We start from the raw sequence: 13,788 nt of genomic DNA on the forward strand, positions 1-13,788 counted from the left end.
ATTGGGTGCAACCCCCTGAGAAGCTGGGGACTCTGCTGGGTGGGCTAGGAAGGGCAGGTGGGTGAGGGGCACAACCATCTCCAGCCAACCTTGGAGCAGCTGCACCGCCCTTTCCAAAAGCAAAGACCCCGGGAGTGAGCCCTGGTGAATGAGAGCCTCCGATACAAGAAACCGGGGCTCCCCACCTTGTAACTTGAGAAACAGCCAGGGACTGGGGGAGGCTGAGGACCCTGACCCCCTCGCAGTGATACCCCATGAGAGGCTGGGGTTGCCATGACCCTGGGATAGGCCAGAGGCAGCCTGGCTCTGGCTGAGTCAATAGGACTAAAGCAGAGCAACCATACCACGCTCTGCTGCCAGCACCCTGCTCTGCCAGCCTGTGGAGGGAGGAGAGCCCTGTCAGCCGCATGGCAAGGACAGCACTCCCCTCCAGCGCTCTGCCCTCACTGCTGTTGGTGCTAAACGTGGGCGATCCAGCCTGGGGCGATGGACGGCCTGCAGCACTGATGCTCAGATGGCTGGGTATGTGCTGGGGTGATTCACTCTGCCCTGGAACCTCTCTCTTTTGCTGCTGAAAGTGGAGCAGGCAGAGCCAGGTCCACGGCACGTGGGAGTCCGTGTTGATCTGTCAAAGGCAGTGGAGTGGTGTTGATTTGCACCGGTTGAGGATCAGGCGCAGCGCTGCTGTTTCCTGTGGCTGACGCCAAACCTCCCTGAGATGTTCACTCCCAGGAATGGCCTGTTGCTGGGCTCCTTGCTGCCCTGGGACCAGCCGGTGACCTGTCAGTTCCTGGCTTTTCCCTTCCTGTCCTGATGGGTCTTGCCAAGCTCTAGGCAGCCGGTGTTAGGAACCACAGTTGACAGGCAGAGCAGAGTCTGGCGGAGCCTTGGTGGTTGTGAGGCTTGGTGCTCTTGGGCAGAAGAGTGCCTGGAGGCTGAGAGAAGCCCTTGGCTGTGCGGTAAGCTGTCTGGGGTGAGGGCACCAGGGAGCAGAGAGCTTGTAACACTTATTATCCTCTATTAGTACTGCAGTAGCGCCTGATAGCTCCAGTCCTGACCCAGAGGGTTACTGAAAAGCTCATTCGGTTGGGGTCCCATTGGGTCCCACCTTCATCACTTCTCCTCTCCCTTTTGGACCAGAGCCCTCTTGGCCGATCACTGTGCCTGCAGTTTTCTTCTGCTTGTCATTGCACTGTAATGAGGGCATGCAGTGTCCCTGGGTCCGCAGCACTGCAGCGTGAGCTGCACTGGAGTCCTTGCCTGTCTAGCACCCTCCCCTGGGCCTTGGGAGCAGTGTTCCCTCTAATTTTTCCCACCCATGTGTGGAATGAATTTTGTGATGTGCACCAGTGTGGAGGTGATGTGTGACACATAACAAAATTCATGTGGTGGGGCCGAGGAGTTCCAAGTGTGGGAGGGGGCTCAGGGCTAGGGCAGAGGGTTGGGATTCAGGGGTGTGAGGGCTCCAGCTTGGGGTGGGGCCCGGAGTGAGGGACTCAGAGCTGAGGCAGAGGGTTGCGGTACAGGGCTGTGAGGACTCCGTCTGGGGGTATGGGCTCTGGGGTGGGGCCGGGGGTGAGGGACTCAGGGCTGGGGTAGAGGGTTGTATTCAGGGGTTGAGGGCTGCAGCTGGGGGTGCAGGCTCTGGGGTGGGGCTGGGGATGAGGAGTTTGGGGTGCACCTGGCCTGTGGGGGGAAGTTGCCTCTTCCCACCACGGCAGCTCTGGGACTGGGGCTGCAGGATATGTGCCCCTCCCTTGACCCCTGGAGGTCCGGCTGGGGTTAGGTTCAGAGTGGGGTGCCCCAGCCGCGGCAGGTCTGGGCCGGGGCTGGGTTTGGGAAGGGTGCCCTGTGACAGGTCTGGGCTGGGCCGCTGCGGCTGAATCTGGGCACAGCCACCCGGGTTCACACCGCACTGCCCCGGCTACAGTTGGGTCCGGGCCACGAAACACCACCCTGGCCATGGCTGGATCCGGGCCGCGCCACCCCAGCCACATTTGGACCAGGGTAGGGCCACCCCAGCTGTGGCAGGTCCAGGCTGTGGCATAGTTGGGGCTGGAGTGCCACCCCAGCCATGGCAGGTTGGGGGTCGGGCTGGGTTTGGGCCCAGGGAAGGGCGCCCCTCCCCCAGCCACGGCGGGTCCCTGGGAGGGTTCCCTGAGCACCTGCATGGTGCTAAATAGGCTGCTGTGTGGCAGCACGGCCATGCAGCTTACAGGGAACTTAGCTTGGGAGCTGCGTGCCTTCCCTCTCAGGCTCCCTGGAGCGAGGAGAGGCCATCCAGGCATGGGTGGAACTGCAGGGAGCTGGGAGGGAATGGGCCTCATGCATGGCATTGTGTGGGGGCGGGGTGGGGGGGGAATGCATGTCGGTCTTGTTTGCTGGGAAAGGGCAGGAATGCGCACAGGGCATCTCCTGCAGAAGGGCCCGTGGTCCTGAGTCTCTGGGAAGCCGGGAATTGGGCCTAGCTTGCCGGTGGCTGGCTGTGTCAGAGGGCACCATGGGGTGCAGATTGCTGGGGTGGGTATTTTCCTGGGCAGGGCTGGGTCAGCCTCACATACTGCTGCTCCAGGCCCAGAGGCGGTTCGGGGAGTGCAGGTAGACTTCCCTGCAGCATCCCCACAGGGACAGGGACTGGCCTCCAGAGCCATATGGGGGTGCCTGGTGCAGGGAGGGAGTGGGGCCATATCCCAGGGTGGGAGCAAGTGGCCTGGCTCAGTCCTTTGTTTCTAGCCACTGTGGGGTCTTGGCGGCGTTCCCCACACTGGGTGCCTGCAGAGCGGCTGGGCTAGTGGGAACGCTGATGAGGTTGGAAGAGCCTGGGTTGTCCTCACTCTGAGTGCTTCACAGCCTGGTGTCTCTGCTAGGTCAGCCTGGACGGGAGTACGCCGGGGACGTCAGTGCTGAAGGTATCAAGGGGGAGGCGCCGCCCAGACCCGCAAGCCAGCAGGTGAGTCCAAGAGATGCGCCGCTTTGCTGAGGTGCTGCCAGAGCTCGGCCAGAGTGGGGTGGCCAGGGGAGCTCCTGGAAGGACCCAGGGCAGATCGTCTTGGAGCTGTGCAGCTGACCTGAGACTTGCTCATTGCTAAACAGCTGGGAGTCAGGTTGTCTGCTTTGATCAGCTGAGAACCAGGGCCTGGTGAAGAAATCCAGCAGGAACCAAAGGCCTTTGGGTGCAGCTTGCAGGGTCAGTGCTTTAAAGGCCTCCCTGGGCACCATCCAGCCCTGCCCCAGGCAGCTCAGTGACACATAAGCCCTTCACAATAACCTCTCCTATGGCACCATGCTTCCCCTCCAGACCAGCCAAGGGCTTCCTGAGAAGAGCCCGGTGGCCAAGGCAGTGCAACCCGATCTCCTCACCCTGGCTCCCCTGGAGAAGGAGAGCAGCCTGCAGGCAGAGCTCCTCCGCGTCAGAGCCAAGAACCAGCAGCTCCTGGAGCAGAAGGCGAAGGTGGTAGGGGAGCTGTGGGAACTGAAGACTCTGATGGAGGAAGCTGGTTTCTCATATCTCTCTCCCATCAGGTAGGACAGGCCGATGCAATTTGGGCATGAGAGCCTGGGGTCACGAGAGCATGTGAGGGCATCAGGCTGCAGAGCAAGGAGGGAGTACAGACTCTGTGTTACCCTCACACTTTAGGGCACTTCACAGTTACCCTTCTGTGGGCTCAAGGCATAACCTAGCTAATTTTGGCACCCCCACCCTTACCCATTTCCTAGGGCTCCCGGCAAAAGGCACCTGCCTATAACCATTTCCTAGAGCTCAGGGCCTAATCTTCTGTGGGTTTGTGCGGCCTGTTGCCAGTGAAAGAGCATTACACAGGAATAGCCTTAACCTCTATTTATTAACAGTCACCAAAACAGAATGCACATGCTAAGCATACAATGCTCACCACTCCCAATAAGGCAGACAAACTTTTCCTGGTGGCCAGTCAGGATCAGGTCATCCGGGGACTCCTACACCCTGCCAATCACACTGTGCAGAAGCTGGAGTGTGGCAGCTCTGATCTTGGGCTGTGTCTTGGGGTTAGGTTCGAGAGAACTTCTGTTTGGACCCCAGTTTATATAGTTACATTTGAGTCCTGCTTAGCTCTGCCTTAACCAATCATTTTAAACTGAAGTCCCACAGAATAGTGTTTTCCACCCATCCTAGCCCATTACAAAACAGTCAGACCCCACCACCTTAGTTGATTTAAATTTTGTAAAATTAGTTATGCAACAGACAGAAACAATCAAAGAACCAGATAGGGAACCTACAGATAAACAATAGAGAAGTGGGGACTGTAAAGTCAAACAATAAAGAAATAGAGATTTCACAATCACAGCTGTTGATAAGTGATTCCTTGCCAGGCAGAATGCATCAAACAAAGTTTTCTTAAGATCTGTTTCTTCGTCTGGTGATGGTGGGTACTATTAGGATAGGAGCCTCCTTAACAGCCCTTCACATTGTTTTTATATAATTTAGATAGAATGTGAGGATGTGACTCTCTGCTTCCTAGCTCATGGCTGCTACTCTCCTAATGTGGCTGCTGCTGCTTACTGTAGAAGAAGGCCTCAGACCTTACAATCCTCCCCTTAATGACACTTTTACCAAAGCCATCATTACTATTACAGGAGGCCAGCACTCAGACCTGTTGAGCTTGATCTTGCCTCCTGGGTATAATTAACAAGGGCCTTATTTGACTTTGTATGCCAGCTTCCTGTATTCTCTGAACAGTTCTCTTCATCCAGCAAGCCAAAGCTGTTATGCTCACTATTCAAGCCAACTGGATTCCAATGATCACCACGATGGGGTGAACCACTATATTTAGCATACCAGTTGCAGTAGGCAACCACCCTAACAGTGTTTCCCAGCAAGAGTGGTCTCCTGCATCTACAATAGTTTTCTGCTCCTGGATGACTTTTGTATTATCATGCAGTACTTCAATACATATTTGCTTTCCTGTCTGCACAACATGTTGTAGATGTGAATATAACATAGGATGGGCCAACAATTTCCTTAACATGGTCTTATTCATGGCCATATGAACCTCAATTCTAAGGTTACAGGTGTTACATTGTGATACAACTGTGGTTTAAACTTTAAGTAGTTTACAGTCCACAAGGAAACATAGTATTCAAAATCACAACTTACAATTTTTGTAATAGTGCAAAAACATCTATTAACTAAATAAGTCATAAAATACAATTCCTTATACTATACGACTACCGTTGCACAGTGATTCCTAACACAAACACATCCCCTTCCTGCATATATAACACTGACTTTTGTTCAATGAATATATCAAATGTACATCTTTGGGTCCCTTTTGGTTTGAGCATAAAAACATTGATCTCTTTTTTTGTAAATTTTGATCCTCACGCACACATCCCAAATTTTCATGGGCCACACACTGAAACATGTCAATGGTTTTCCATTGTTGATGTTCTTTATATGCCCAGGAATGATGATCAGCGGAATACATAACCAAACTTTTTTGCTAGCGGGACTCCTAGGGGTACAACTGGATATATATCAGTAGTTAGACCGCTGGATATATATCAGTAGTTAGACAGGGGTGTTCTTTTACTACATATGGTCATAGAACCATTTGGTCTCTATTCAGTGTAAAGTTTACCAATTTGCACCATGCCATTAATTGTCTTTCCCATCCTGTAACATTTTTCTAACAACAACTTTATTTCCAAAAGCAAATTTCCTTGCTTGCCTTCCTGAATCACTTGGACAACCAATTGCTGACTTATTCCTTGGGCCTGTGTACAGGCTAATGCTAAGGACACATTTCCTTGAATTGTTCCTGTCAAGGCTGGTTCCCCACTCCGGCACTTCGAGTGCAGAAGGTGAGGGCCCTGACGGACTCTAAAAATTAATACTGGCTACTCCAGGCTTGTATTAAACCCCAAGGTTACAGCTTTTCTCTGACCTTGGATTGGTAGATGCTGCCACCACCCAAGTGCAAAACCCATGCCGCCCAGAGGATTCAGAGGGCCTGGGCCAAAGCAATTTCGGGGGGGCCCCTTCCATAAAAAAAAAGTTAGTTTTTGCCACCCCAAGCGGCGAAGAAAAAAAAAAGAAAAACCCAAGTCGTGCCGCCGAAGAAAGAAGAGGACAGGAGGACCTGCCGCCGCATTGCCGCAGAAGGCTGAAGCGGAGTGATTGAGCTGCCGCCGAAGTGCCGCTGCTGAGGAAGAGAGGTACTGAAAGACCCGCCGCTGAATTGTCACCGAAATTGCCCCCACCCTGTCTGCGGGGCCCAGGGCCTGGGGCAAATTGCCCCACTTGCCCCCCCCCATATGGGCAGCCCTGGCAAAACCCCTTTGAGAACCCAGGAAGGCGCACTTGGGAATTCCTTTTTGTGGGGTACCCTCGAGTCCTTTCACCCCCAGCCCAGGGAAGAGCTGGGGAAGAAGAAGGAAAAAAAAGGAAATCAGCTGTTGCCACCAGCTAATTAAACAACATGTGCACAGACCTCTTAAGACACAAAAATCCAACCCTGTTCTTAAAAAAGGTAAATTTTATTAATAAAAAAAAGAAGAATATACATCTGGGAATTTAGGCTTTTGCTAGATTAAAAAAAAAAAACAACTCCAAGGATTAAGCATCAAGAATCGCTTTCTTGAGGTCCAGCTTAAAGGTTAAAAGCAAAACAAAAGCACCTGGGGTTAGCACAGAGGAATCCATAAGCCATAAAGAAATAAAAGGGAGAAACCTAACTGTGTCTTCCTAGACCAGGGGTGGGCAAACTTTTTGGCCCTACGGCCACATTGGGTACAGAAATTGTATGGAGGGCCAGGTAGGGAAGGCCCCCGCCCCCAGCCCAGCCCCCCAGAACTCCCACCCCCATCCAACCCCCCCTGCTCCCCACCCCTGACTGTCCCCTGGGACTCCTACATCCTATCCAAACACCCCTGCTCTCTGCCCCTTGACCATCCCCCCCAGGACCCCTCCATCCAATCTCCCCTGCTCCCTACCCCCTGACTGCCCCTCTGGGGCCCCCCGCCCCATGTTACCTGTGGGGTAGGGGAAAGGGGGGCTCAGTCCTCTCCCAGTGCATTTCCCCTGCTCGTTTGGCTGCTCTCCCTGGCAGTCAGGCAGGGCTTGCTCCCTGTCTCGGCTTGGCTGCTGGGGACAGGGGCCAAGCATGCTGGAGGTGGAGGCGGGCCCTGGTTTGCTCTACCCCTGTTCCTGGCGGCAGCAGGGCCCAGGCCCCTTGACCTCCCCCCCCGGAACTCTCCCTGACCGTGCTGCCCTGGAGTATGAGGTCTGGCTGCGCTATAGCCCTGCCGCCCAGCTGGAGCTGCAGCCATGCTGCCCAGGTGCTGGAGGAACTATGATTACAAGGGAGGGAAGGAAGCAGAGGGGAGGGGCCGGGCTAGCCTCCACCCCGCTCACCACGCTGTCTGGGGGCCAGAGGGAAGGGTCCTGTGGGCTGGTTGTGGCCGGGGGGCCGTAGTTTGCCCCCTCCTCTGTCCTAGACATTTCCTGATCCATTTACATATCTGGGGTTTTAGATTAATAGTTTCTAGGTATGATACTGATGATTTTTCATACCTGGCCTAAGCTTCTCACAGTATAATTGCTCCCTGTCTGCCTCTCTGGGAGAACAACCATAGACAGAAAAAGGGGAGTCTTGTTTCAATTTTAAAAAGTTCTAGCCTTCCCATCGCTCTTCTGCCTAGGTGCCCACTCACTTCCTTTTACCTATGCATCGCAGTGAGACTTTTTAACCCTTTACAGGTAGAGCAATTAGAGAACAGCTACAAAGAGGGATTTACAGCTGCTGGCTGGGTGTTGATAAAAGGGAGCTCCCCCCCACTTCATTTATCACAGTTCCCATAGCCTCTGCTAAAAGTAATAAATCCTTTTTACCTTGCTGTTGCCATACTGGCCGTATTTTAGAAAATAATTGTTGCCCCATTCCTAATTTTGATAAGGATGCACTGGTGGGATTTCCATTGTTTGCCAATACCTCTAGGTTAGTAGCATCCAGTATTCTAACTCCTAATCCAGTTCCACCCAAAGCAGTTTCCAATACACCCCTTAGGAGCCTTTTCTTTAGGCTTGCTACCCCTCCTGGCTGCCAAGCATATCCAATAACCTTCAGGAAAAGGAGGACTTGTGGCACCTTAGAGACTAACCAATTTATTTGAGCATAAGCTTTCGTGAGCTGCAGCTCCTTTTCTTTTTGCAGACTAACACGGCTGTTACTCTGAAACCAATAACCTTCAGTAGTTCACACTGAGGTAGTAGTAGGGCAGCTATACTTTCACTGGGCCTTTATTGTACTGCCCCTTGTACTAGTCATGGAAGATGTTATAATGCCCTCTTCTTGTCCAGCATGGCCACAGTTATCCTGTGCTTACACTGGCGTGGTGTGTTCTGGTTCAGTGAAATAAGCCAAGTGAAATAAGCTACACAGCTCCTTATCCTTGGATAACTGCACCCGTGTTAGAGGGGTTTCACTGCTTTAACTAGGGGATGTCTGTGATGATGTGACGCAGAAGGGAGGGGGGAGTGTTGACCTGGGAATGTGCCCTGGGGATGGGAGACCTGAGAGCCTGTAACCTGAGCCGGGAGGGGGAGGTAACACCTCTGCCCAGGAATGTGAACAGAGGCTGCAGAAGGGAGCCTGCTGGGGGGGTTTAGTTTTCAGTTTGGGGCTGGGTGGAGGAATGCAGGGAACCCCAGGGCTGGGGTCTAAGCTCCCTGTCCCCCTGAAGGACTTGACTGAGGGGTCCTGGTTGTACCCACAAGCTCTGTTTTGGACTGTGTTCCTGTTGTCCTTGGATAACTGCGCCCATGTTAGAGGGGTTTCACTGCTTTAACTAGGGGATGTCTACACTGCAATTAGACACCCCAGGCTGGCCCATGCCAGCTGATGCAGGTGAAGGGGCTGGGGCGAAGGGGCTATTTAATTGCAGTGTAGACATTTGGACTTGGGCTGGAGCCTGGGCTCTAGGACCCAGCGAGGTGGGAAGGTCTAGGAGCTTGGACTGCAGCCTGAGCCTCTACACCACAATTAAACTGCCCCTTAGCCTGAATCAGCAGGCACGGGCCAGCCATGGGTGTCTGACTGCAGTGTAGACATCCCCTATGTCAGCGAAACCTCCCCCTTCCCTGACTTAGCTATGGGCTAAAGCTTTCCAAACATGGCATGGCCTAAATCACAGAACTGCAGAGGGCATTCTGGGTCACAGAACCTACAGGGGCCTGGTAGAGCATGTCCCGGGTCACAGAAACCTCCAGGGACTTGGCAGAGAGTGTCCTGCAATGTCCAGCTGACAACCGTAGAGCCCTGGCCAGCTGGGGAGGGAGGTGGGGATGAATCACAATTAGATGGGAGGATCTGTGGGCAGGGGAGACACAGGGTGCTGGCAGGGCAATATGGGCTGAGGCCCAGGGCAGTGGCTGCAGAGAAGAGGGCGATGTGAACGTCTGCACAGCGCATCTCTCTTCCGGTACCTGCGGGCCTGGGCCATAGTTTGCACTACAGCCTCCTGATCCTGAAGAAGTTTCCAGAGGGCGTGGGCCTCTCTCCTGGCTCCGGCCCGGTGGTGCTCCACCTCTCGCTGCCAGTGGAGAAAGGAAGTGGTTCCATGCACTGCGCCACCCCTCTGTGTGGCAACCTCTCTCTCCTGCCTAGCACGTCCCCGTGGCAAAAGGCATGTGGGGGCAGAGGTGGGCTGGGGCTGGTCTGCACCCAAAAGCCAGCTGTGCTGCTGGGAGGAGGGTGGGGCCCTCAGTGGAGTGCAGAGCGGCCAGAGTCTGTGCCTGGGGGGCATCCTGGGGAGGGATTCCAGCTGCTCCCTGTCGGGCACCATGTGGCTCCCCTTCATTACTATCTGTATTGTGCTAGTACCTAGGAGCTCAGTGGTGGCCCAGGCCATGGTTCTGGCACTGTCCAGACACAGACAGAGTCAGTGTCTGCCCCTTGGAGCGGCCAAGCTACATATCAGACAGGAGACACGAGCTGGACACAGACTGGGGAGAACCAGGAGCCAGTGAGACAAAACTGGGCAGTGGGCTCCGCTCATCACTGGCCTGGCTAGTCGACTCTTTGCAGGGGTCACGGCAGTGCGGATCCTGAAGGGAGGGTTCGAAAGCAGCTGGGGGGGGGGGGGGGATTTTGCAGGTGGTCGGGGGGAAGCATCTCCCAGGCGAGGGGCAGCACAGATGTAACACGTGGGCGATGGCGGCTGGCGCCCTGGGCACAGCAGAGCTGGGAGGCGATGGTTTGCTGCTGACTGGGATGATGGGGTGGCTGGGGAGAGGCTGCGAAAAGGAGGACCATGGTTTGTGTGTGATGGAGACGGGGGAACCAATGGAGAGATGTGAATAGAATGGGGATATGGTCGGGTGCCAGGCCAGGCAACGATCATTGCAGGGGCATTGGGAATGGCCAGGAGTCCTGCCAGCCACTTGGCCTGGCGTGCAGCTGCCCAGTGCCCCTCCCAACGCAGCATGGAGGGCAATCAATGGTCTGGAGAGAACAGGGCAAGAGGAACTCTCCAACCCTCTCTGGGCTGGGGGATCTGTGGAGAGGAGACATGGGGAGCTGCTCTGGGATTGGGTCATTTCAGGCTCCCCATGCTGACGGTAGCCCCTGTGTCCCCTGCAGGAAAGCCCTGCTGAGTCTGTGCCTGGAGACCGCAGAGCTGAAGGAGCGGCTGGGGGAAGCCCCGTTGTCAGAGGGTTGGGAGGACGAGGCGGAGACCAGGGAGGCCCTGCATACCCAGAGCAAGAAGCTGCAGAGTTCAGAGACAGTCGTCACCCTCCTCAAGGACCAGCTGGTGCCGAACTGCCTGGAGGGCGAGAGCAAGTTTCCATCCCAGCTCATCACCGGCATGGCCACGGAGATCGACCAGCTCCGGGCAGAGATGGGGGTGGCACCTGGGAAGCGCCCAGCCCTGGAGGGGCAGCTCCAGGAGGACCCAGCAAAGAGGCCCTGCCCTGGGTCCCAGGTGGTGGAATTGGGACCACCCCAAGCCCACAGGGGCATAAGCCAGGTAACTCCCTTGGCTTAAGGGGCTGGGAGTGGGAGAGGGTTCAGCCCTCAGCAAGGAGCCTCACCCTGGCCAGCAGGGGGCAGCCTTCTCTGGTTGCCTGTTGGCTTCCCATGCCACGAGAGGGATGGAGCCAGCCCTGGGTGCCCCTGAACTAGAAGCCATTGCAGTAAAAGGGAACCTCATGCCACCTTCCCTGGCCAGCTGGGCTGGGGGAAAGGGAGGGCAATACGAGCACCTGGGGCAGCCCAGGCTCCTTCCCAGTGATCAGAATGACGCAGCAGAGCTGCCTTCACTCCCCCTGGCTTGCAGAGCTCAAACCTGCCACAGAGCCTGCTCCCCGTCTGCACCTGCCAGGGCAGCCGGCTTTTCAGGAGAGGCTGCCCACGTGGGCCATCTCTCTGCCCTGTCCCCTCTGTCTGTCTGCCGCCTCTATGCCCCATGCCCTGTGTCTGTCTGCCGCCTCTGTGCCCTGTCCTCAGTCTGTGTGTTTGTCTGCCTCCTCTGTGCCCCCTCCCCTGTCCGTGTGTCTGTCTGCTGCCTCTGTGCCCTGTCCCCTGTCTGTCTGTGCACTCTGTTCTTCTGTCTCATTGCCAGTGACTCTGCCCCCAGCTTTGGCTCCGGACCCCAAGCTCTCACCGGGCGGGTGAGGGGAGGCAATGGGTCCTGGGTGCCTGTACTGTGTTTGGGGCTGCCCCCCGCCCCATTGCAGCCTGAGGGAATGGGTGGGGCAGGAAGGCGATGGAGGGAAAGGCCAGGGGTTAGTTAGGTGACTCACACACTCATTGTTCCAGCTGCATCAGCGGAGGGGGCTGGCCAGCGGCTGTGTCACTGCTTCCTTCCTTCCCAGCAGATGGAGGGCAGCCCTGCGGGCAGCTGGCAACGGTTGGTGGAGCCCGGGGTAGGGCCGTCGGGGCAGCTGGTTGAGTGCCGGCAGCGCAACCAGGAGCTGCAGGACAAGCTGGCCGTGTCAGAGGCCACAGTGCGGGCCCAGGCGGAGCAGCTGAAGCAGTACAGGACCCTGCTCAGTGAGTCGGTCTCACGCCAGGTGCTGGCGGGTGGGGTGGGGGAGAGCTGCACTGGGGTCCCCTCTCCCTCTGCACCGGGGACAGTCAGGGTCCTGTCCTTCCTGCATCCCAGGGAGCTGGGCTGAGGCCAGGCGGGCGAGAAAATCCAGAACCACAGACAAAGTCTGGAACGGAGCTGTGTGGAGCGGCAGTCGCCTGTACTGGGGCCAAGGGAGAACAAGTGGGGCCCTTGGTCTGTGGGACTCCACTACAGTTATCTATCCCTGGGCTGGGGCCCTGCTATGCTGGGCGCTGCACAAACACCGAACAGACGCAGCCCCTGCCCCAGGTAGGAGGCAGCGTGTTCCCAGCAGGCAGCAGAGCCCCTATGGGGTCCTAGGCCCACTGGACTCACGCCAGAGGCCAAGGCTGCCATGTTGGCTCTTTGCCCCAGCAGGCGAGCCCTCGGTGCAGCAGGACAACAAGCAGGTGCAGGTGGACCTCCAGGATCTGGGCTACGAGACGTGTGGGAGGAGTGAAAATGAGGCCGACCGGGAGGAGACCCCCAGCCCTGGTAAGGAGCAAGTGGGGAGGGGGCAGGGCTGGGGGGAGATGGCAGCCTTTGGGCCCAGTCCCTGGAGCTCTGCCCCCGGTGCCGTCCCGTGCCCAGCAGCCCACCGGCACAGGCACCCTCACCACTTGGTTACCGGCAGTTTGTTTTAAAACAAGCTGCTCATCTTGTGGGACCTACAGAAAATCTCTCTGGTGCTCTGCAGTGTCAGTGATGTTACCCAGCCCTAAGCCCAGTGCTGCCCGGGGCTCCCTGGTGCCAGGCAGTCCCTCCGCCGGAGGCCTGTGTGTGGCTCTCCTGCTCTCACAAATCCCTCTGGCCCATCTCTCCATGGGGCTTAGACCCCCAGCAGCAGGGGCTGGGCACCCTGAGACCTCAGGCCTTCCTTTCCCTCCCCAGAGTGCGAGGAACCGGATGTGTTCAGCAAGGCCGGCCTGATGGAGGAGCTGAGCCGGCTGGGGCCGCGGGAGGGCCTGTGCTGGGGCCAGTCGGAAGACGTTGCTGTTCTGCAACAGCATGTGCGGGAGCTCAAGGTGCAGCTGCAGAACTCAAACAAGGCACTCCAGAGGCTGCAGCACCGCACCCGCTCCTTCTCCAGCACCAGTGACTACGCCTCGGGTGCCGAGCGGCTCCGCAAGCTGGTGCCCAGCGCCACCGACGAGGACGAGGGCTGGCAGTCTGATGGTGTTGGGGCCGTCTGCCCCCCTGCGCTCCAGGCCAGCAGAGATCTCAAATGGCTCGTCCACAGGGTGTCCCTGTTGGAGGCTCAGCTGCCTGGGCCCCGGGCAGGAGGGGTGCTGCCTGAGGAGCTGCGCTCTGCCATCTGGCCAGGGTAGGGAGTAGATAGACTCCAGAGCAGGTGGAGGGGGACAGGCCTGCCGGGCCAGACCCTCAGCTGCAGGGAGCTGGCCATGGCTTCCAGGAAGTGATGCTGAGTTACAGCAGCTGAGACTTTGGCCATGTGGGCCATGCACCCAGGGCAGGTGTCAGTTAACTCTGGCATCCTCCCCTCCAGCAGGCAGCGGGTGAAAGGCCCAGAAAGGGGAGGCACAACCTGGCACGGACTCAGCATGGCTAGAACCATTGGGGCGGTGAGAGCATCTCCGGGCAATGGGCTCTGCTCTCCACAGCCATGCCCGGAGCAAGTGCCCTCGGGCAGCCGCTGAGGGATCCTTCAGAACCTGCACCCCCGCCCGGGCCTGTGTCTCA

General features: G+C 56.8%; 1 protein-coding gene across 12 annotated transcripts in view; it reads left to right on the forward strand.

Annotated features, from left to right (window-relative positions):
* The window catches only part of PDE4DIP (phosphodiesterase 4D interacting protein), a 150,196-nt gene that overhangs the window by 110,537 nt on the left and 25,871 nt on the right, over positions 1-13,788 (forward strand). For 8 of the 12 annotated variants that reach the window (XM_073356288.1, XM_073356287.1, XM_073356289.1 and 5 more), the window contains 6 exons: positions 2,868-2,950; positions 3,299-3,522; positions 10,617-11,004; positions 11,852-12,029; positions 12,466-12,582; positions 12,979-13,411. In XM_073356288.1, coding sequence (XP_073212389.1) covers positions 2,868-2,950; positions 3,299-3,522; positions 10,617-11,004; positions 11,852-12,029; positions 12,466-12,582; positions 12,979-13,411 — 1,423 coding nt within the window. Of the gene's footprint in view, positions 1-2,867; positions 2,951-3,298; positions 3,523-4,693; positions 5,089-5,688; positions 5,799-10,616; positions 11,005-11,851; positions 12,030-12,465; positions 12,583-12,978; positions 13,412-13,788 lie in introns of those variants that run through there. The other 4 variants (XM_073356282.1, XM_073356290.1, XM_073356291.1 and 1 more) reach the window with 4 other exon arrangements.

Source organism: Lepidochelys kempii, chromosome 8 (genome assembly GCF_965140265.1).
Source record: "Lepidochelys kempii isolate rLepKem1 chromosome 8, rLepKem1.hap2, whole genome shotgun sequence".
NCBI classification, from domain to species: Eukaryota; Metazoa; Chordata; order Testudines; family Cheloniidae; genus Lepidochelys; species Lepidochelys kempii.